The sequence below is a fragment of the Zonotrichia albicollis genome, chromosome 32, assembly GCF_047830755.1.
Source record: "Zonotrichia albicollis isolate bZonAlb1 chromosome 32, bZonAlb1.hap1, whole genome shotgun sequence".
NCBI lineage: Eukaryota > Metazoa > Chordata > Aves > Passeriformes > Passerellidae > Zonotrichia > Zonotrichia albicollis.
In genome coordinates, this window is record NC_133850.1 from 6,202,795 (window position 1) to 6,222,759 (window position 19,965).

At 52.8% G+C, this 19,965-nt stretch overlaps 1 protein-coding gene and 1 long non-coding RNA gene across 6 annotated transcripts in view; one reads left to right on the top strand and one right to left on the bottom strand.

The window, feature by feature from the left end:
• Positions 1–19,965, bottom strand: part of LOC141726030 (uncharacterized) — a 32,541-nt gene that overhangs the window by 6,745 nt on the left and 5,831 nt on the right. The window contains exons 4-6 of one of the 5 annotated variants that reach the window (XM_074530294.1): positions 19,455–19,554; positions 17,613–17,697; positions 8,524–13,503 (exon numbers count right to left, since the gene is read on the bottom strand). In XM_074530294.1, coding sequence (XP_074386395.1) covers positions 12,581–13,503; positions 17,613–17,670 — 981 coding nt within the window. In that variant the 5' untranslated portion in view covers positions 17,671–17,697; positions 19,455–19,554 and the 3' untranslated portion in view covers positions 8,524–12,580. Of the gene's footprint in view, positions 1–8,521; positions 13,504–14,162; positions 16,582–17,612; positions 17,698–19,454; positions 19,555–19,965 lie in introns of those variants that run through there. The other 4 variants (XM_074530290.1, XM_074530292.1, XM_074530291.1 and 1 more) reach the window with 4 other exon arrangements.
• LOC141726031 (uncharacterized) lies at positions 14,359–17,346 on the top strand. The gene is made up of 2 exons (XR_012577517.1): positions 14,359–14,656; positions 16,581–17,346. It is a non-coding gene; the product is annotated as an uncharacterized LOC141726031 (long non-coding RNA).

The following is a 19,965-nucleotide window of genomic DNA, read 5'->3' on the forward strand; positions in this document are numbered from 1 at the left end:
TGTATTTGGATTGCAATAGGTAGTGAGAGGTAACTGGAGCTTCGTAAGAGAAATCACATCCTACAATCTTAGTAAAGTTACAAGCACAAAAGTTTGAGTGATTCTTTGTATCTACCACAACATCTTTTACAAACACAAAATCAAAAATGGTTCCAAAGCATGCGCATCCATTGCCTATGTATATAAGAACTGTTTCAGTAGCCTCATTAGGACGAATCTCAAAATGACAGATGTTTTGCTCTGTGTCTAAACAGATATCCTGAGCTACGATTGCATTGCTTTCACAGATGAACCCTTGTTGTTCTGGGACAATACAAGATTCCAGATTAACAGTTTGCCATTTGTCATTGACCTGACGGGCCCATCCCCTATGTTCTCTGGGATAGAGAACAGCTCCATCATGGTTTAATCCTAATGCAAGAACAGGAACAGACCAAATGTACAGAAGCATTGCGTATGGTTAAAACAAAAGCAGTGGCTGTGTTTGAAATGGGATCATAAGTAAAGTTCACCAGATTCCACCAGGACGGGAATTCTCTTTTGTCATGGTTTGAGCCTGGCACAGAGCCAGTGCCCCCATGAAAATGCCCTCACCCTGGTGTCTGCTGTGAGATGTGACCAGGAATAAGCAAAACAGGCTCCAGCTTAAACATAAAGAACACTTTATTACCTAAACTACAGGAAAATAGGGAAAAACTATAAGGAAAAGGAAAAAAAAATGGAAAACCTTACAAAAAACCCACTTTTCTCCTCCCCACTACCTGAATTTCCCAATCCGATGCATTCTCCCAAATCACCAACTGCCCAGCCTGGCACCACACTTTAGTATACTCAAACTTCAGTTCATGAAGAGGAGAGGAGTCCTTCTTGTTTCATAGGCTTCCCCTGGAAACACGCTGAAACCTCGTGTGCTTCCCTGTCACTTCGGCACCGCCCGGAAAGTCCTTTTGCCGCTTGTGACATCTTCCTTCCATGCCCAGTGCTCTCACCACTGTGCATGGACCAGAGCTGCTTTTAGGGTTGTCTTTTAAGAATGCCTTGTCTCACTCCAAAAAGGCACAGTCTCTGCTTTGGGACATCTGTCCCCCCCATATTTTTCCAACCCCCTGGGGACGAGGGGTCCCCACGATGAACCCTCCTGGTTCTGAGGCACTGCCTCCCCCTAAGTGCAGTCTCTGTGTCACAGGAACAAACTGAGTCCATGGCCACAAGAAAAGTCCAGCCAAAAGGCCACTCCAAGCATCTCTCTCTTCACTCAGCCAGTCTTCTCTACGTCCTTCGGGCCAGGTCCTTGTTTCATCTTATCTCTTATCTCCCTTCTTAGTCAGCTCCGAGGAGGATCAGCATTCTTGCAAGGCCCCAATCATGAAAGAAAGGGGGTTAAAAATCTCAGTCTCTGCCTGTCTCAGAACGACGATACTCCCACACGTGCTGCTGCTGCGGCCGGCCGGGCTGCACCCTTCTCCCCCCTTTCTCCTCCTGGGCCGGCTGCTATCACATTCCGTCTCGCCGACTCTCCTCTCTCTCCCTCCTGGGGGGGGGGGGAATGGCTGCCCGATGTCTCTTAGGGCTCCTCCACCCTTCCATCCTTGAGGGCCTTCTCACCCCCATCTCTGTCCAGGCCCCGGGCCTACCGCATGGCTGCCCCTCCCCCGCCCAGCAGCAGCGACTGGACAGGGGAGGGAGATCCGACCTCTTTCCCTCGAAGTCCCAAGAGAGCCTCCCAGGGCCAGAGCTCTGCTTTTTAACCCCTGTGTATTCTCGGAGGTGTGTCCAAACCCCACTGGCTACACCAGGTGCCAGTATCAAACTCAGAACATCCATTGGTTTGACCACAGCATCCCAGAATTCCCACTTCTTCCTGGTCAAACCACCACATCTTTCAAACTCAGTGGCACTGTCCCAAATTATTTTCCGAATTTCTGTGGGGAAAGTGCCTTCCTCGCCCTCTCTTATAATTGAAGCAGAGACTGACTGCATCCATAATTGTGCCTGGATACAGCTGAGGGCTAAGGAAACATTGTTCTGTGTAGCACTAATGCATCAATCACCAATTTGTGATTATTCATGTTCACTCTTTCCCAATTTGGCAAAATGTTTGACAGCAGCCACTGGTGTGTCCCCAAGGGTAACAGAAATGACCTCAGTGGTTGCTGTAATTTGGTCAGATCTCTAGTTGTAGCAGCCAATTTGTTCATTAGTAGTTCAGAATCAACGCTATTCAGAATTCCCAATCCTGTACCCACAACACCGGTCACGTCCCTTGGTGTTCTGATTTTAAAAGAGCTTTGTTTCCGAAGCCAAGTGGTCCAACCTTCAAAAGAAGTTTGCAGAAACGGAGAACAAGCTGGCTGAATATCTGAAACATTGTTCTGCATTAGCAATTTGACCTGTTTGAGAGACATGCCGGATTGAACAATATTTGTTGTTGGCCGGTTTTCCTGATTATATAAGGTCCAACCTTGAAAATTCTTGGGATGAGTATGACCGGTGGTACGGGTGAAGTGGTGACAGTGGTAAAGTAGGTTTCAGCATTTATTACAAATTTAAAAGAAAGGTCTTGAGTATCCTTGGACCAGAGGCAAACTACCTCCGCAGTGTGAGTTAATGTAAAACTGTGCCAGCACTCTTGTACGCTTGGGTGCGTACAGACTTGCTCCTGTTTGTTTTCCTGACCTGTGGAAACACTGATTGCAATTGCTTTGCTATAGTCAGACCCATTAACCGTTCAACACCCAATGCTAATTTGTTCTCCCACTACTCCTTGAAGCTGCCAGGTTTTCTGTTTCTCCCATTCTCATCTAGTATACAACTTGTCTTCATGAGTAACTACTGTTAGTAAGTTTAGACCCGTGACATCTCCCATAGATCCGGTAAATTGCAGGAAAGCTTGAGACCAGGGCCATGTAAAGGGCCTTTTTGTTGCCTCTGCCAATTGGGGTGTGATTGCTGTGTTTACCGTGCTCAGTGCAGGCCCTGCAGTGTCTGCCCTTTGAGATGTATTAGAAAAGGGCTTCACACCTTGCATCTGAGAGAGCGTAATTACAGCACTTGGTGTGGGTTTGGTACAGTGTTTATCTTAAATGTGTAAACCAAACCTCTTAATCCGAATGGACTAGCTGTGTCCTTCTGCCAACGACATGTCACGTAAATAGGTTTGACCAAAGTAAAACTGTACCAGCAATCAAGTGATTCATCATTACAATCTCTTGTAATTGCAACATTGTTAGTTTGGGGACCTAAAGCATAACTACCAATATGTTCCTGGCGGCAACGCAGAGCGAGGGGACTTTTTATTTTGGAACTTGCCATTTCTTCATGGGACATAATTTTGCTGAAGGGATGTCCAGATGATTCCTTCCACCTGTCTCCATAAAATTTCCAGCAATTATGATGGAGGTGGCCTTTTCATGGAGAGTTCCTTCCACCTTTCTGCATTTACCACCATTGACTCACCAACTGTTCCTGTCAGGGTTCTGACCAATTCGTTCTGGTCCCATCTCCACTCATTCGGACGATACACCTTGGAGTCATGCTGCACTAGGGTTGCCAGGCTTGGGTAACGACCCGTGGGATAGGATCCAAGAACATTGGTGTGCTGAATGATGGCTTGGGGCCACAGCTGCTCACCAGGGCGTTGTCCATGAAATTGTGGTAATACGCAGAAAAGTATTAGCAAGGTGATCATGTTTCGGATGATTCTCATGTCCCTCCGGGTTCTCTTGTAAAAGTAAAAACAACAAAAAATCCTGCCACTGAGAGGCAGAAAGGAGTTTAAGACGAAGGGATTATCCAGCGTGTATGTATGCGGTGCTCTTTTCCAAGAGCATCAGAGGCTACCCATGCATGTTTGTTCAGAGGGGTTTCCAGCACAAGTGGTACCTCGCCCACCGTGGGGAGGTCACTAAGACAGGTTGTCCAGGGTAATGTGATGGATTATTTGGATCGTCAGGACCCTCCAGTGAAGGGACGATGCTTGGAGGTGTAGGGCAAAAAGCAGTGACTTTGGGGCAGCTGTTCACCCCCCACCTGCCATTTACCCCATTTAACAGCCTCCCATAGTCGACAGTCCCAGTTTGCTTTCTGTGGCTTAAGTGTCATGGTTTGGGCCAAATATCCATTGGTTTGACCACAGCCTCCCAGAATTCCCACTTCTTCCTGGTCAAACCACCACATTAAGGAACCACTTCAAAAGGCCATTTGTCCTTTCCACAATCCCGTTAGCCTGAGGGTGTAAGGAGTATGAAAGGTCCACTTTATGCCTTTGGTTCTGGCCCAGTCCTTACCACTTTAGCAGTAAAGTGAGACTCATTGTCAGACTGAATTTCTTGCGGCTTTGGAAAAGTTTCAAACCACCCCTGCAAAGCTTTAACTGTATTATCTCCTGTGGCCCTTTTAAAAGCATCAGGTTGTACCAACCCAGATACAATTTCCACTCCTACCAACACAAAATGTTTACCTCCTGACCTTTTAAAAGGACCAATATAATCTACCTGCCACGCTTCCCACAAGCCTTTACCTTTCCTCAAATGCAGAGGGTCATCCTCTAAAGGATGCCTTTCCAGTCGCTTGCGGCACTGTTTGCATGCATGTTTAACACATTTCACAGGTAACTGGCCAGCTGCGGGCATGTACTTCCTGGTACAGATCTTTTGCACCTATGTGCTGTCTTTTTACATGTAACCATTCTAATAGTTGATTCCAATCCTCTGAGATAGTTTCCTTTTTCAGGGGGCTAAGCCTTGCTAGTTCATCAACTCTGTTGTTCCATTCTCCTGCTTGATTCCCATCTGTTTGGTGAGAACCTACCCAACCAACCAGAAAGTTTCCTTTGCTGGCCATTTCTAGGATTTCTTGCCATTTATCTTTCTGCCACACTGGGATTCTGTTAACTTCCCAGCCATTCTGTTGCCAGAAAGGGAGCCACTCAGTGCAGCCTTTGTGTACTGCATATGAATCAGTGTGGATGTAAACAGGAGAAGTGTTCTGTGCCTCACGTTGGAAAACACTCCAGAGAGCTACGACTTCTCCAACCTGAGCGCTGCCCCCCCCCATTTTGTGATAATCTTTTCACCAGATGAAATATGTAAGGCAGCCGCCTTATATTTCCAAGTCTTTCATTCCCGCTTTGAAGAAGCATCTGTAAACCAACAGTTTGCTGCTAACTCAGATGAGAAGGGTGGTGCTACTTCTATTACAGAAGCAGGTTTGTCTTGGCTGGTATCCTGGCTCTCATTGTCTTGTATTGCCAAGAATTTTCCAGCACCTTCTGTGACAGGAAAGCTATTGCAATAGTACTCTATTTGGGCATACCCTTTCCTGACTGATGACTTTTTGGCTATGCCATCAGGTGGAGGGTCCCATTTGTGACAGCTTTAATTACCTTGAAGGGACCTCTTGTTTGCTGCCGTGTGATTTTTTCTACTTCAATGAGAGCTAAGCTAACAGCAAACAATCCCTTTTCCCAAACAGTGTATCTTTTCTCAGCATCTTTAAAACCATGGGAAAAGAAGCTGACAGGCCCTGTTGGACCCTCAGGACCTCACTGCCAAATGTGTGTTGATAGCCCTGAGGAGGCAAACCCCCATTCCACTTGGAAAGGGTCTTTAGGGTGAATGGGCCCCAATGCCTGATGTGCTGTGGCTTCAAAAATCAGTAATTGTAATGCTTCCTCCTGAGAAGGAGTCCAATCCCATTTGTCTTCTTTCCTTAGTAAATTGTAAAGGGGCCTAGCAATGATTGAGAAATCTGGGATATGTTTCCTCCAGAATACTAACAGTCCTAAGGCTTGCTGGAGGTCTTTTTTGTTTTCAGGCATTTTCATCTGCTCTAAAGAAGTTAAAGTGTCAGGTGGGATACATGTTGTGGTGGTTTGACCAGGAAGAAGTGGGAATTCTGGGAAGCTGTGGTCAAACCAATGAATGTTCGGAGTTTGATACTGACACCTGGTGTAGCCAGTGGGGTTTGGACACACCTCCGAGAATACACAGGGGTTAAAAAGCAGAGGTCTGCCCCTGGCAGGCTCTCTTGGGACGTCGAGGCGAAGAGGTCAGATCTCCCCCCCCCCGTCCAGCCGCTGCTGCTGGGCGGGGGAGGGGCAGCCACGTGGTAGGCCCTGGGCCTGGACAGAGATGGGAGGTGAGGAGGCCCTCGAGGATGGAAGGGTGGAAGATCCCAGGGAGTCAGCCCTCGGGCAGCCATCCCCCCCCCCCAGGAGGGAGAGAGAGAGCCGGCGACACCGAATGTGATAGCAGCCGGCCCAGGATGAGAAGGGGGGGGGAGGAGTGCCCGGCCGGAGCGGCAGCGTGTGTGGGAGTGCCGCAGCTCCGGGACAGAGACTGAAAGTTTTAACCCCTTTCTTTCATGATTGGGGCCTTGCAAAAATGCTAATCCTCCTCGAAGCTGAATAAGAAGGGAGATAAGAGATGAGATGAGACAAGGACCTGGCCCGAAGAACGTGGAGATGATTGAATGGGGAGAGATGATTTGGAGTGGCCTTTTGGCTGGACTTTTCTTGTGGCCATGGACTCAGTTTGTTCCTGTGACACAGAGACTGCACTTAGGGGGAAGCAGTGGCTCAGAACCAGGAGGGTTCATTGTGAGGACCCCCCGGCCCCAGGGGGTTGGAAAAATATGGGGGGGACAGATGTCCCAAAGCAGAGACTGTGCCTTTTTGGAGTGAGACAAGGCATCCTTGAAAGACAACCCTAAAAGCAGCTCTGATCTATGCACGGTGGTGAGAGCACTGGGCATGGAAGGAAGATGTCACAAGCGGCAAAAGGACTTTTTTCCGGGCGGTGCCGAAGTGACAGGGAAGCACACGAGGTTTCAGTGTGTTTCCAGGGGAAGCCTATGGAACAAGAAGGACTCCTTTCCTCTTCATGAACTGAAGTTTGAGTATACTAAAGTGTGGTGCCAGGCTGGGAAGTTGGTGATTTGGGAGAATGTATCGGATTGAGAAAGTCAGGTAGTGGGGAGGAGGAAAGTGGTTTTTTGTAAGGTTTTCAATTTTTTTCCTTTTCCTTATAGTTTTTCCCTATTTTCCTGTAGTTTAGGTAATAAAGTGTTCTTTATGTTTAAGCTGGAGCCTGTTTTGCTTATTCCTGGTCACATCTCACAGCAGACACCAGGGTGAGGGCATTTTCATGGGGGGCACTGGCTCTGTGCCAGGCTCAAACCATGACACATGTGCTTCTGGATTGCCACCAAATTCCCAGAAATTTTACTTCCTGAGAAGGCTTTTGGATTTTCTCTGGGGGAATCTTTGAATCTAGGCTCTCCAGATGAGAGATTATATTTTGCTGGAGATCCCCCATCTCCTTAATTTCCTCTCCTCCTACCAAAATGTCATCAACGTATTGGTAAACAGCTACAGTGTCAGTTTTAGGTATTTTTTCTAATTCCTTAGCTAAAGCATTGTGTGCTAGAGTTGGAGAGTGTTTGAATCCCTGAGGGAATCTAGTGAATGTTTACTGTTGTCCCTCCCATGTGAATGCAAAGTGGTCCATGTCCTCTGGCTGTATAGGTATCATGAAGAACATGTCTTTGACATCTATCGTTGCCATGATTGTGTGAGCTTTTTCTTGTATTGATGTTATCAATTCAGCTAAATTTGGCACTGCTGCAGTCAGGGGTCAGTGTTGGCATTGAGCCTACGATAATCAATCGTGAGCCTCCATGTCTCGTTGGGCTTTCAGACTGGCCTCACGGGTGAATTGTATGGGGAGTGTGTGTTAATTATTATTCCTTGGTCGCGCAAATCTTGAATAATCGGTTTGATGCCTTCCCTAGCTCCAGAAGGCAAAGGATATTGTTTCACATAGATTGTTCTACTGTAAGGCAGTGCAGGTGCAGTCTGAAGCAGCCTAATGTTAAGTGGTGGAGTGCCAAAAGACCACAGAAAACCCTCAGTGTCTTTCCGCTGTCTTCCTGCGAGGACATCCATCCCTAGCCGATTATTCAGGATGTCCCCAGTTACCATTTTGACAACGAATTGATTTTCCTTTCCAGGGAGTGTTACTTTGACTAAAGCAACATTCATGGGTTCTATAGTTCCCAAAGCATTAAGAACACAGCATTGCCTTTTTGTTGGAACAACTCCACACTTCTGGGCACCTTTATGTGTTAGTGCAGAGATCTGGGCTCCCGTATCAACTATGAAGGTTACCAGAACTTTTTTGGGGCCCGTGATAGCTGTGATTAATATATCTCCTGATTTGTTTTTTGTGAGCATTCGTAGGTAAACCCAACCTCCATCCCTTCATCACCTGTAAGCGGCGGAGATATTAGTTTCCCAAAAGTTCTGTTGGTGTGGATTCAGTGTTTGTGTTTTGGGGTACGGGCGGGTGGGCAGTTATGTTGCTTAGGCTCTGTGAAAGAAGTTGCGAAAGAGTTACTTCTGGTTTACTGCCAGTGCTTTTTAAGAGACACGCAGCCAGGGTTTCACTGTCCAAGTTCTGAGAAAGAAGCTGAGAAAGAGTTAACTTTGGCTCATTGCCTGTGTTCTGTGGGAGGGACTGAGATGCAGTTTCACTGCTGTCCAGGTTTAGAGCAAATTTAGGGAAGAATCCCCCCAAAGGAGCTCCGGTGGGAAAAGCAGATCCAATCGGCCCCTCCCCCCAACTGGTCTGGGAGGAAAAAAAATACCTCCTTGGAGAAAGGTGGAAAAAAACCCTGTTTATTAAACAATAAGACCAAAACAGTATCAAAACAATGAGACCCCTTGCCACTCTAAAAGAGATGACAAACTGAGAAAACCCCGGGTTCAAGCAGCAGCTCACTCAGTCTCTGATCAGTCTCTCAGTGCTGGAATTGTCGCAGGCCCGGCCCGGCCCGGTGGGCCACAGCTGCAGCTGCCGGTGCTCTCCTGAGTGTTCAGTCCAGAGCAGTTCCAAAAGGTCCAAAGAAAAGGGAAAAAGAAAAACAGTCCAGGGAACTTCTTTGCCTCAGCTAGCCTGACACTAACTAAAAAGCAAAAGAAGAGCTCTCTGCCCTGCTGTCTGTTCACAGACAACACAGTCAGGAGCAGGAATGTGGAGGAGTGAGTGCAGTGTCTGAAAACAAACTGCGCGCTTCTTCTCTCTCCCCCTTCACTCTCTGTAACACTCTTAAAGGTACAAAACTTATTATTATTCAACATAAACAGAATGAGACGATTGGGGATAAAAGCATCATATAGTCAACCCAGGACAACTGCCCAGATTCTGAGGGAGAAACTGGGGAAGGGTTAACTTTGGCTCATTGCCTGTGTTCTGTGGGATGGACTGAGATGTGCTGTGTGTGCTGTACTGTGTATTAGAATGGGGACCTTAGGGCATCGGCCTGGCCGTGGCCGTGCAGCTCACCAGGGACCCCCAGAAGCGACACCTGGGTGAGAGGGGAGTCCCCAAATGTCCCCAGGGCAGGGAGGGTGAGGGGGGACACACAGGGCGGGGAGGGGTGGATGTGGCGGATCTGTCGCGGGGCGCTGAGTCCCGGCTGGATGATAACAGGGGCGCGACAGAGCCCCCGTTGGAGCTCCGCAGAACCCCAGCTGCCAGTGGAGGTTCGGCGCAGAAACAAAAAGGCAGCAGCACGGCGGGCCCTGGGGTGGAACTGGGGGAACTTTTTTCGATGGCAAAACTCCCTGAGTCTGTACAGGCTCCATGGAATTGGCCAGGGCCCCATGGAGGGCTGAGGCTTAGCAATAGGAATTGCTGAGCCATGATGAAATAGCAAAATAAGCTCCTGTCTTCCACCTCTCAGACCCCAGCTTATCTCTGTAACCCCATAGGTCACTTGCCCCCAATCCCTACTATTGGACAAGTTTGGATCCCTTTGTACCCTATAAAAAGGGGCTGGTTTAGCCCGTTTGGCAGAAGAAGAGCCATCGCTGGAACCCTTCACAGATCCCCCAATAAAACCATCACTGTGGAACGCCAGGACCTTTCTTCTCTCTCGTCTGCTTCCCCCAATAGCCTGCCAGGCACCTTAGCAAGCAAAGAGCTGGAATTCCAAGAGAGCTGATAATCACTAAAGAGCTGATATCCACTCAGCTTGCTTAAGGTAGCCACGGCTACGAGCAGCCTGGGCATTTGGACTCTCTGTCCCCAGCAGGGACTGAGCTATCCGGCCCATGCTGCCTTGCTCGGGGGCAAAACCTGCCCTGCGGGCTGAGGGGCAATGCGAGCCCAGGATCCCAGGACCCTGAACAGAGGGCAGACAACAGCTTACAAACGGGGGGGTCTCGGGGAGGGTAAAATCTCTAGCTAATTGGGGGAACTGGGGGTGGAACACAAGGCAGGGAATACAATGTGTAAACCAATAAAGGATTTCAAGGGAGGAGAACAGCTTGAGTAAACCAATGGGGTTTCGGAGGATACAAAACTGACAGGGAAGTTTCTAAAGGGGAGGGCAGGTTCGGGCAGGGATTGACATTTAATGGAAGGAGGAGTAAGGAAGGTTCTGGGGCAAAGGTAGGGGCAGGAGGGGTTAACAGCTGGGAAGGGGGGGAGGTTTGAAACTTGGCAGGGAGTAGCTGGGTAACAAACAGAACTAAACTGAATAATGGGGAGGCCAATACAGAGGGGTTGCAAAACCACAAATTACACAGAGAACCTGCCAAATAAAGAAAACACACTACAACAGGTGGACATCCTGGGGGTGTCCTCAACTCCTTAAGGGACACACCAGGATTGTCCCCAGCAGGTGATTTCGGGATCCCTGATGGATTTTTGAGATCCCTGATGAATTTTGGGAGGTTTTGGGATCTGTGATGAATTTTTGGGGTTGCAGTACCAGTCAGCATGCAGAACCTGTCACGATGGATTTGGGGCCAGGGCTCTCTAATGGGATTTTGGGATCCTTTGAGAATTTTTGGAATCCCAGATGAATTTTCGGGGTCACTGACTGATGTTTGGGGTTGCAGTCATGGCCACCATGAGGGCCCTGTTGCAGCAGGGGCCACCGGAGGTGGCAGCCAGGGCCACCCTTGGGGACAGCCTGTGGATCCTGTGGCTCAATGTCACCAGCAACAGTTCCATGGCCGAGAGCCTGGGGGGGACTTCCAGGGGGATGCGTGGACATCATGGATGAGGAATTTTGGGGAGTTCTGGGCTAGTTTGAAGTGAGACCCATAGCACGGGGAATGGACCCAAAATGGAGGGGGAAGGACTCAAAATCAAAGGATGTCATGGGATGTCGTGGGGTGTCACAGGTGCCATGGCAGGACTCTGCCTGTGCCAGGGTGGGCGCAGACACTCAGTGCCAGGAGCAGCCATGGGAACATCCTGAGGGACACGGGGACACCCTGCAGGACACAGAGAGACCCTGCAGGACACGACCCCAAGACCTTGGGGACTTCAGCCCCACCAGGGGTGGGGACAGGGACATAGGGGGAGGGACAGGGACACACAGAAGGGGACAGGGACACACAGAAGGGGACACACAGAGGGGTGACAGGGAGCCATGGTGGGTGATAGGGACATACAGAGGGGAGGAGGGGACACGATGCAACCATGACACACATCAGGGGACAGTGTTGCCACACCTGTGTGGATGCTGCCACCAGGACACCTCTGGTGACACCCAGTGCAGGGCAACCTGACCCGCCAGGTGACACTGACCTTTTCCCCTGTCCCCAGGGGCAGTTGAGGTCCCCTGAGTGGGGTGGCCCTGGGACACCCTGGTGGCTGTCACTCGCTTCCGGGCCACTTGTCACCAGCTGAACAATGTCCCCACCCTGCCCTGATGGGTGGTGACATTCAGCTGGGACACTGCGGTGGTGACAGTGGGGATGTGGTGGCAGGAACTGCACCAGGCAGCGCTTTGCCATGGCCCAGATGAAGGTGCTGGTGGCACTGTGGTGGTGGCATTGACGCTGTCCCAGTTCATGTCCCCATGCATGTTTGCCATGTTCCCATCCATGTCTGTGTTCCACCATGTCCCACATGGTCCTGTCTATGTCCATGTCCCCCATGGCCCTACACATGCCATTGTCCCCCACATGTCCCGATGCACAGCTTAGTTCAACACCTTTATTTCTACCCCAGTTTCAGGGCTTTGAAAGGAATGAACAGAAACCTTTTCGTTTCAAGGGAAAAAAACCCAAACGATTTATATATCTCTGCTGGCAGAGCATCCATGTGCTTGGCAGGTGGGAAGAACCTTTTTTGGAGGGGTTTCCACCCAACTGTGTCCAAAATTGAGGGTTTTGTCCCAGTCCCTCCCCATTTGGCTGTGGAAGATATCTGTGGGCCAGAGAGAATTAAAACGATGGATTTATGTTGGAGAAGACCTCCAAGACTATCCAGTGTTGTTAAGGCCACCAGAAGAGGCAAAAAGTGATTTTTTTTTGGGGTCAGGACTGGACAAATCAGCTCTATAAAATGGATTTCAGATGTTGGTCTGGGGATGTGTGCAGGTACCCACGGAGAGCCAGGAGGATGTGGAGCCCCCCAGCCAGGTGTCTTCCCAACAGGGATCACCGGCACCACGGATCACCAGGGATCACCGGGGATCATCCAGGGTGGATCCCATGGGGGATGGAGCTGGAGCAGCACAGGAAGCTCTTCCTGCACTCAGGGCACTCACAGGGCTGCCCTTAGTGGTGGCGCCGTTGATGGTGGGTCACGGCTGAGCTATGCCGGAATCTCTTCCCGCACTCGGGACACTCATAGGGCGTCTCCCCGGTGTGGATGCGCCGGTGGCTGGTGAGGTGGGTGTTGCGCTGGAAGCCCTTCCCGCAGTCGGGGCAGCGGAAAGGCCTCTCGTCTGTGTGAGTGCGCAGGTGCAGCAGGAGATGGGAGCTGGTCTTAAACGCCTTCGAGCATTGATCACACTCGTAGGGCCTCGCCCCAGGCCCCTCTCCGGTGTGGATGCGGCGGTGCCTGATGAGGGTGGAGTTGTCATTGAAGCCCTTCCTGCAGTCAGGGCAGCGGAAGGGCCTCTCATCTAAGTGAATTGGCTGGTGCTGGAGGAGATGAGAACTGCTCTGAAACCTCTTCCTGCATTTATCACACTCATAGGGTCTCTCTCCAGTGTGGATCCGCTGGTGGTAGTTCAGGTTGCAGCGCTTGCTGAAGTTCTTCCCACACTCTCCACACTTGAAGGGCTTCTCCCCGGTGTGGGTCCTCTGGTGGACAGTCAGGTGGGAGCTCATCCTGAAGCTCTTCCCACACTCGGAACACTCGTATGGCCGAACCTCTGTGTGGATTCTCCAATGTCGGACCAGGTAGGATCTCTTGCTGAAGCTCTTCCCACATTCCGAGCACTGGTGGGGCTTCTCCCCATCCTGAAGCTCTTCATCGACCCCCAGCTCCGAGCTCCGGCTGCCCTCCCTGCCCTGGGTGGGACTTTCCTCCTTGGATCCCCGTGATCTGCGTTTGCAGCCCCTCCTCGTGAGGGATCTCTGGGGCTTTTCCTCCCCGTTGGATTCCTGTGCTGTGGAGCCGCTCAAAACAGCCTCTTCCACGAGGTTCTGCCGTGGGGATTTGTCCTCCCTGCTCTCCATGCTCAGCTCCTGGTCTGGGGGAGGAAGGACAAGGAGAGGATGGGATTTGCCTCCGTGCCACCGGGAAGGGCAAGGAGATCCCCCCAGTGCGTCCCCAGCAGGACAGCTTTAGCAGCAGGGTGGTCCTGCAGCCGGGGGCCGTGCTGGGCTGGGAGATGGAGCAGGAGAGAGGGGAAAAGGGGCACTGACTTCCTCTTCACCTGCATTAAGCTCCCGGGACATCTTCCTCTTCCTCACGGCCTCCTCCTCCTGCATCGGGCCAAGGTTTGAGAATGGGAAATCCCGATTTGGGGAAAAACAAGGGCTGAGTGCGTTGGGTTTGATGGTCCCGCTGCCCAAGTGCAGCTGGAGAAGTCAGCGCCCCTTTCAGCCTCGGGGGGCCCGGAGCCCGCTCATCCCCAGCCTCCCGCACCCCTCCAGGCAGCCGGTTTGTCCCCCGGCTCCGGGATCGCCCCTCTGCGCTCTCCCCGCTCCGGGGGCTCCCGAGCTCCCCACGGATCTCCCGGGCATCCCCCAGCCCGAGATTGCCCCAGTGCTTGCCGGGACCGGGCGAACGCGAGACCGCCCATGCTCTCTCCACGGGAAATTTACGTTTCGGCTTTGAGGTCCTGCAAGATCCAAACATCCCCTGCCCCACGAAAAAACCCTCCCGGAGCTCCCCCATCCCGCTCACCTGCGGCTCCTGGAGGGGGCGATGCAGCAGGAGACGGGGGAGCTTCGGCCTGAGCGGCGGGGGAAGGCGGCGCGGAAACCAACGTGGTTCTGCCGCTCCTCTTCCTCCCGCTCCTCCTCCGCCCCCAGCTCGGCCTGGGCAGTGCCGACCCCCAGAAGAAGCCGCGCTCTGCCCTGGGCGGGTTCCGAAACAGCCCCGTCCCGCGCGGCACTGGGAGAGATCCTGGGAGCACCGGGACCGATCCTGAGATCAGCGGGAAGGAACTCGGAGCGCTTTCCCTGCCAGTCCCGCTCTTACTGGGAGCACTGGGAGGGAACTGGGAGCAAACAGAGCCCAGACGCGGCTGCAGCCGGCGCTGGGCGGGGCCAAACCGCAGGGAGTGGTTATGCAAATACGGGAGCGGTCGCGCGCTGGGATTGGTGGGCGGGAGCAGCGCGGGGTTTGCTCGGTTATGTGAGGGCGGGGAGGGGCCGGAGCGATGGCGGCGGCGTCCGGTGAGAGGGGACAGGGAGCGGGAACAGGACCAAGAATGGAGATAGGGACCGAGAATGGGACCGGGGAAGGGGACAGGGACTATGGACAGAGACTGGGAATGGCACCGGGAATGCGGGCAGGGACCAGAAATGGCACCGGGAATGGTGACAGGAGACGAGAATGGGGACCGGGGAAGGGAATAGGGACCAGGAATGGGACCAGAGATGGGGACAGGGTCCGCAAATGGAGACAAGGACCAAGGAGGAGAATATGGGAACGGGACAGGGACCATGGAAAGAGCAACCGCAGAGAGAATATGGGCTGGGGGTTGGTGCTCCAAAGTGTCCCGGTGAAAGCCAGCAGGGGCTGTGAGCTCTGCAGCTGGGCCTCCCCTGCGCTGCTGCGGCCCAGGGCCCAAAGGCGGGGGCTGCAGCCTCGCTCCTGTCTCAACAACAGGAGCCTCCTCCAGGCCCATGGCCCCTGCATGGCCCCAGCGTGAGGGAGGGCTCTGAGGCACAGCGGCTGCTGGCAGGAGGGGCTGCTCCGGCCACCTGGGGGCCTCTGAGAAATGCCCAAAGCCTTGTGCTCTCTGCAGCTGGCCAAGGACAGCAGCGGGGCTGAACGGTTCGTGTGGCACAGCCAGCCCGAGCTCTGCAGCCCTCAGGAATGGGACCGGGACAGGACCGGGAATGGGGACAGGGCCAGGAATGGGAACAGCGACTGGGAATAGAACCAGGAATGAGACTGGAAATAGGAGATAGGGACAGGGACCAGAACAAGGACCACGCTATTGGGACTGCAACCGGAAATGGGAATAGGGACAGAAATGGGGACAGGGACTGGGATATGATTGAGAAAATGGGAGAGGGACCTGGAATGGGACTGGGGATGAGAATATTGGAATGGGACAGGGAATATGGAAACAGGAACCAGAGAGAGAATATGGGACAGGGATTAGGAAGATGGTATCGGGATTGGAAACAGGAACACAGGCGTGAGAGTGGGAATGGGAATATGGGAGTGAGACAGGCAATACAGAAATGGAAATGCGGGACCAGCAGTAGGATTGGGAATACGGGAACAGGATGGGGAATATGGGATTGGGAGTATGGGAACGGCAACGTAAGGTTGACCCAGGGCCTTTGTGGGGTCTGGTTCGGCAGCTCTGGACCCCCGGGCCTCACTATCTCACAAGGACCAAAGTAAAGGACGGTAGGCGCTCTTCTCCTCGGGACCAAAAATCCCACCTTAACTGTGGAATCACTCCAGGGAGGTCCAAGAGGGGAAAAGAGATCAAGTGTCTGATCGCGGGTGATTTTAACCCCAGGGAAAGTGGGGCGGAGGAGAGAGGCCACGGCCAATGGGATACAACTGATGGGAGGGCCGAGGGGAGGAGTAACCCAGGGCAAGAGCAGCACCGGGGCTTTGGGGGAGAGGGGTGTGTGCGGGACAAACCATGTGATACAACATCAACTATTCCCTGCAAAATAACAAGACCACCCAGTGCAGAACAATAACTAAAGAAACAACTTAGTGCAATACAACCAGACAGACAGTACAGGGACAGGGAATGAGACTGGGGATGCAGACTGGGATGGAAGCAGAATGGGCCCAAGAGTGGGGTGACATGGGAATGGGCCGGAAGAAAGGAGGGTGACAGCAGGGAGAGGGGGATCCTGCACAGGGAACACCGGGAACCAGGATGGGGGAGATGGGAACAGTCCCAGGGCAGGGGGGCCTTGATCAGCTGCCCCAGAACAGTGACCAGGGCCTCCCAGCACAGCTGGAGCCACTCAGCCTGGGGTGCCCAAAGCCCTGAGCAACCCCCAAATCCCTCCCAGGAACCCTCAAATCCCTTGGACCCAGCATCCCCCACATCCCCTGGAAGATTCCTCCATGTCCCCCTCAATGTCTTAGTTCAATGTCTTTATTTTTTTACTCCAGTTTTGGGTGTTTTGAAGGGACAAAGAGAAATGACAAGAAAACCCAGGCCGTGGGGACCCAGGAGGATGTGGAGCCCGCAGGCAGGTGCCTTCCCAACACGGATCACTGGGCTCTGCCCACCGGGGATCACTGGGGACCATCCAGCGCGGATCCTCCCATGGGGCTTGGAGCTGGAGCAGCACAGGGAGCTCTTCCCGCACTCAGGGCACTCTCAGGGCTTCTCTTAGTGGTGGCTCTGTTTGTGTTGGATCAAGCTACAGCTGTGCCTGAAGGTCTTCCCACACTCGGGACACTGGTGTGCTGTGCTTGAGGAGATCCAAACTGCTCCGAGCCTTTCCCACACTCGGAACACTCGAGGGGCTGTTCCCCAGTGTGGACCTTCTAGTGGGAGGTCAGAGTGGATCGAACACTGAAGCTCTTCCCACATTCCAAGCATGTGTAGGGCCTTTCTGTGGTGTGCACCCGCTGGTGGTAGAGGTGGGAGCTGTGCCTGTACCTCTTCCCACATTCCCTACACTCCCAGCGCCACTCCCCTGTGTGCAGCCGAATGTGGGTGAGGAGATTGAAGCTCTGGCTGAAGCTCTTCCCACATTCCAAGCACTCATGGAGCTTCTCCTCATCATGAAGTTGCTCCCAGCTCTGAGCTCCGGCCGCTTCCCCAGCCCAGGGTGGGTCTTTCCCCCTCAGATCCCCGTGATTTGTGTCTGCAGCCTCTCCTTGTGCCCGATGTCTGGGGCTTTTCCTCCCCGTTGGATTCCTGTGCTGTGGAGCTGCTCAAAACAGCCTCTTCCACGAGGTTCTGGTACAGGGATTTCTCCTCCCTGCTCTCCATGCTCAGCTCCTGGTCTGGGGGAGGAAGGACAAGGAGAGGATGGGATTTGCCTCCGTGCCACAGGGAAGGACAAGGAGATCCCCCCAGTGCGTCCCCAGCAGGACAGCTTTGGCAGCAGGGTGGTCCTGCAGCCGGGGGCCGTGCTGGGCTGGGAGATGGAGCAGGAGAGAGGGGGAAAGGGGCACTGACTTCCTCCTCACCTGCCTGGGGCTCCAGGGCCATCTTCCTCCTCCTCGCAGCCTCCTCCTCCTCCTGCATCGGGCCAAGGTTTGAGAATGGGAAATCCTGGTTTGGGGATGAAAACAAGGTGTGAGAGCTGGGGATTCCTCCTGCCCAAGCCCATCTCTAGAAGTCACAGGAGGAGGGATTGAGCTGGGAGAGGCCGGGATGGGCAGTGTGAGGCTCTCAGCTGCTCCCATCTGATGGGGATGGGGGGAATCCAACGTGGGGAAAAGGAGATGCAAACTGGCAAAACTGTGGGCTGCAAGTCCACACTTGGGCTTGGTGGGGACCCTGGGTAGGAAATTCCATCCCTCTGGGCTGATGCCCGAAATATAAGCTGGAAATAAATCCCCACAGAGCGGTGTTTTTAGATGTCACGTACTGTGGTATATTCATGCAGTAGGTGTTGCTCAGTGTCATTGTGTCACTACAACATCATCACCTACCTGCCAGAACTCATTTACATTGTATGATCTCATGGTTATTAGATAGTTCTTCTGCACTGCACTTGCACTTTCCTAATTTGGGGTCTGTCAGGAGTCTGTGATTGTCCTGGTTTTGCAGGGGGGGCATTTTAGGAAAGGCTTCCGAGGCTTTCTTCGCATCTGAAATTTTCAACTTTGTCTTTGGAGCATGTGCAGTTATGGTGTTCCTCGGTGTGTCTGGTCCTAACCAGCCTAAATTCTTTGTTTTGTGGCTCATTGGCTTTGCACAATTTCTCTCTGAAGCTCTCCACCTGGTGAGTTTTTTTTCTTCTTTTTTCTGTCTATTCAGCATTAAGCAACTAGTTAATCATAAAAAAGCCATTGCACTGTACAAAGTTATTTATATCAGGTTATATAGGCACAAAAAAGTATGATTCAGGTTATCTAGGTATATTTATCTAGATATATAAAAAGTCATGATTTAGGTTCTGTTGATATCAGGTTATATAGATCTATCAGGTTATACTGATATCTTACAACTCAAGCAACATCATCACTTTGTAACTTTGATCTCAGTTCTGTCGGCATCAGGGCCCTTCCCAAAGGCCTGTAGATGTTGGAGCAGGGACTGCAGAGACAGGTGAGGGATCCCAAGAGAGATTTTGGGGATGGGATCCGTGGGGATGGGAATGTCCCGGGGCAGGGTCACACGTGAGCCAGGTGTGCAGGGCAGGACCTTGCCCTGACCCCAAGCACTGTCCCAGCTGCAGGATCTGCTTCCCATCAGCCTCTTCCTCCTGCGGCCCCAGGCCCAGCTCGGTGCTGAACAAAGGGGCTGGGCCGGGGTCATCCCCTGGTGGGGGCTGTGCACTCCCTGGGCCCCCTCCCCAAATTCCCTCTGGGGGGAGCAGGAGCTGGGGCAGGAGCCCTGTGGGGAGGGACGAGGGGGTGACACCAGGATGGGAGGGTCACACACGGCCCAGGGGGATCCCCCCTCACTCCCAGGGTGCCAGGAAGACAAACCCGTACATGGAGCCCCTGTGCCCCAGCAGCACCTTGTGGGCAGGGTCTGGTGGCAGCTCTGGGGGGTCATGACTGCCTAAAACCCCCTCCCATCCCCCTCAAACCACCCCACAGATCTCTGCTCATCCCCAAACCACTCCATGCAACAGAAATGGCCTCAAGATCCATCAAAACTCTTCCACCTCTCCAAAGACCCACCCAAATTCTCTCTAAGCTGCACAGCCCTTCCAGAACTCCCAAAACTCCCCCAGAGACCCCTCAAAAGCCCTCTACACCCTCCTAGCACCAGAAATGCCCCCAAGAGCTAACAAAACCCCCTTCCAATCCCCTCAGGATCCCCTAAACCCCTTCCCTGCCCCCCATGGCACTGACCAGGGGAGGTCTGTGGACAGCAACAGCCACAGCTGGGAGCAGCTCAGGCACTTCATCACCGTTTTAGGCACTTCCATCCCTTTGGGCTCTTCCCAGAGGCCTGCAGATGTTGGAGAGGGGACTGCAGGGAGGGATGAGGGATGCCAAGGGTGGGGTTTTGGGCACAGGAGGAGGGGCTGTGTGAGCCACTTGCTGGGGTGTCCATCTGGAGGCCCCCCTGGTGGTCCCGGGGCCCCAGGCTGCAGAGCTGTCACCACCTCCTACTTGGGGTGGTGGCTCTGGTGGCACCTCTGCTCCTTGGGGCTCTTCCTGCAGCCAGAGAACTTGGAGGGACCCTCCTCTGGCTGGGTCCTCCAGGCATTCCATGAGCTTTGCTCCATGAGCTCCTACTGGAAGTGACTGGGCTCTCCTGGGATCATACGGAGATCCTACTGGGAGTGACTGGGAATGGCTCCAAGCATGCTGAGGGCAACTGGGATATACTGGGAGTGTCTGTAACCCTATTGGGAGT